This window comes from Balaenoptera musculus, chromosome 21 (assembly GCF_009873245.2).
Source record: "Balaenoptera musculus isolate JJ_BM4_2016_0621 chromosome 21, mBalMus1.pri.v3, whole genome shotgun sequence".
Taxonomy (NCBI): domain Eukaryota; kingdom Metazoa; phylum Chordata; class Mammalia; order Artiodactyla; family Balaenopteridae; genus Balaenoptera; species Balaenoptera musculus.
The window spans coordinates 6,351,313-6,353,702 of NC_045805.1; the positions used below are offsets into that span (position 1 = coordinate 6,351,313).

At 44.7% G+C, this 2,390-nt stretch overlaps 1 protein-coding gene across 1 annotated transcript; it reads right to left on the reverse strand.

The window, feature by feature from the left end:
* Positions 1–466: 466 nt before the first annotated feature.
* On the reverse strand, positions 467–1,526 carry DEFB103B (defensin beta 103B). Its single transcript, XM_036838712.1, has 2 exons — positions 1,372–1,526; positions 467–708 (listed from the first exon to the last, which is right to left on the reverse strand). The coding sequence occupies exons 1-2, from the start codon at positions 1,427–1,429 to the stop codon at positions 563–565; spliced, it is 204 nt and encodes a 67-aa protein (XP_036694607.1). The 5' UTR covers positions 1,430–1,526; the 3' UTR covers positions 467–562.
* Between the last annotated feature and the right edge of the window lie 864 nt (positions 1,527–2,390).

A 2,390-nucleotide genomic window follows, 5' to 3' on the forward strand; every position in this document is an offset into this window, starting at 1 on the left:
CAGAAGACCTAGATAGACATTTCTCCAAAGAAGATATACAGATTGCCAACAAACACATGAAAGGATGCTCAACATCACTAATCATTAGAGAAATGCAAATCAAAAGCACAATGAGATATCACCTCACACCAGTCAGAATGGCCATCAGCAAAAAATTAGACATAGATTTGAAGGGGAGAGGCTATGGCATATAGATGAACTGGAAAGCTCAAAATGGGTGACGAGAAAGTGAAGAAAATATTTCAGGAAGAACAAGGAGTCCTGTGTCACTGGGGTGCAAAATTTGCAAAAGAGGAATAAAATCTGATAACCCTTGGAACACTAGTTTAGATCCCCTTGTGGATTGCTCTAGAGATTATACTTTATTTGAATTAAAGGTGAGTCACCAGCACTTTCTAAGTCGCCTGTTTGGTAACAACTAACACAATAACCAGAACTTAAAAGAAAAAAAAAAACAGGCTTCTAATTTTTTTGTAAAAAATCTTTAATTTGATTTGGCTTCTATAGACTTCGAGGGAGCATTTTCACACTTGGCAATATTCTCATCGTGCTTCTGGATTTTTCATTTTCTCCTTAGGCAGCAGTTTCGACCACTCTGGGAACAACGGCCTGAGGGTGTCTCCCATGGAAGGCAGCCAAACAGAGCACACCGGCCACCCCTTATTTTGCAATAATACCTCTGTAATATATTTATGATTCCTCCACTGCCTGCAATGAAGAAACGGAAAGCATGGGAAGGTTTTAGGAAGTGCAAGACCTAGGCTTTTGGAATTCCTCAAATAACTGATCTGTGGCCTTTCTTTTATTTCTTTTTCCTTTTTCTATACCATCAGGAGTAAAGTAGAAGGTGGGACTAAGCAACTAACAATGTGTCCACAGGTTCAGCTCAGCCATAAACCGCCGAGGTGCTGAGAAAGTGGCATGACCACGGGCAGCCCCCTCGTGAACTGACACCTGGGAGGCCGGGGCCATGGTGGTCCCCCGGGACTCTCTAGAGGCCAAAAGACTCTACCACCAACCACTAAGCTAATAAAAGAGAAGTCTGTGCTTCTGTTCTCAGATTGTCAATTTTTCCTCTTGGTATTAAAATTTTACATCACTTTCTTCCTGTCTCATTAGCAGGTATAACAGCCTTACATAGAAGGGGTGGCTTTTGTGAGCTGGTTTTTCTCTTAAGAGTAAATCAGAAGAGATCGAGACCCTTACTTTAAGGTTCTTAATGGTCTTTGTCAGGAAGAAAAAAATTGGTTATGTCTAGTTCCCAGACAATAAATCTATTTGGTCTAAAATTCCCAGAAGAATGGGGGGTTGCTGACTCTGAATTATATATTCTCAATCCTTTCAGCCCTCTCATTTCCCAGCCCCTCTTACCTGGAAGAGGCAGCAAGAACAAGAAGACCAATGCAAAGAGAAGGTAGTAGACCCTCATGGCTGGCCGGCTTCGCAGCTGCGACTGGGCAGGAGGGAGCACCGGTTCGCTTTATAAAGGCTCCAGGTCCACAGCCACAGGGAGAAGCATTCAAAAGCTGCAATTCCTGTAATATTACAGCTATGACAATATGACGTATTTCCTGATGCTTCATGCCAACGTATCTTACAAAGCAGACCACGCCCATTCCTCCCAGGACTTAATTACAAACCTAAGGGGGACACAGAGCTTTATGTGGGCACAGGGCTGTCCTGATGCTTGTAAGCTCTGGGTGCTTGTGTAGGTCTGGCTCAGATCTGGCTGTCAGCACAGGTGGGAAACACCTGCCTGCTCCTGCACGGGGTCCTAGGGCATGCAGCTGGGAGCTCACCTGTCTCCACCGTGGTCCTTCTAAGCTTTTCCCTCTTCCTAAAGTCCTGGGAGAGCCCGAGGGCCACTGGGAAGCACATCAGTCCAGTCCAAGACTGGTATATTCAGAATCTAGGTGTAAACTGGGGCTAGGCCACGCCCTGAGCCTGCACGGATACGCCTGAAATTGCTCTGAAACAGGATCAGCTTTTAAGTAGTGTGGGAAGGGAGGAAAAGTGGGCTGCATTCCAGAGACCCTGCCCTTATGCCCCTTGGCCTGTGACGGGGTGTTGCACCTTGGGTGAAACACAGCTTATACTTCATTGTTGTCTGAAAACTACCAAATCATGAGTCAAGAAGGTGTCTCATTTTCCTTTATCAGAGAAAGCGGATGTTGAGGTGATACATTTGATGGACTGACATCTCCTCCTCATTGGTGACACTCCTATACAAATGAGGGGCTTCGGAAGATACATTTACGACCTCTGGTTACTCCTGTGTCATGAGCATTCAAGGAAGTCCAGGGGTCAGGTGATTTCCACTGGATAGAGATTCAATATTTAGGGGGCCAACTGCTTTTTAAAAAAATTATTAGGCTTAACTGTTAAGAAAT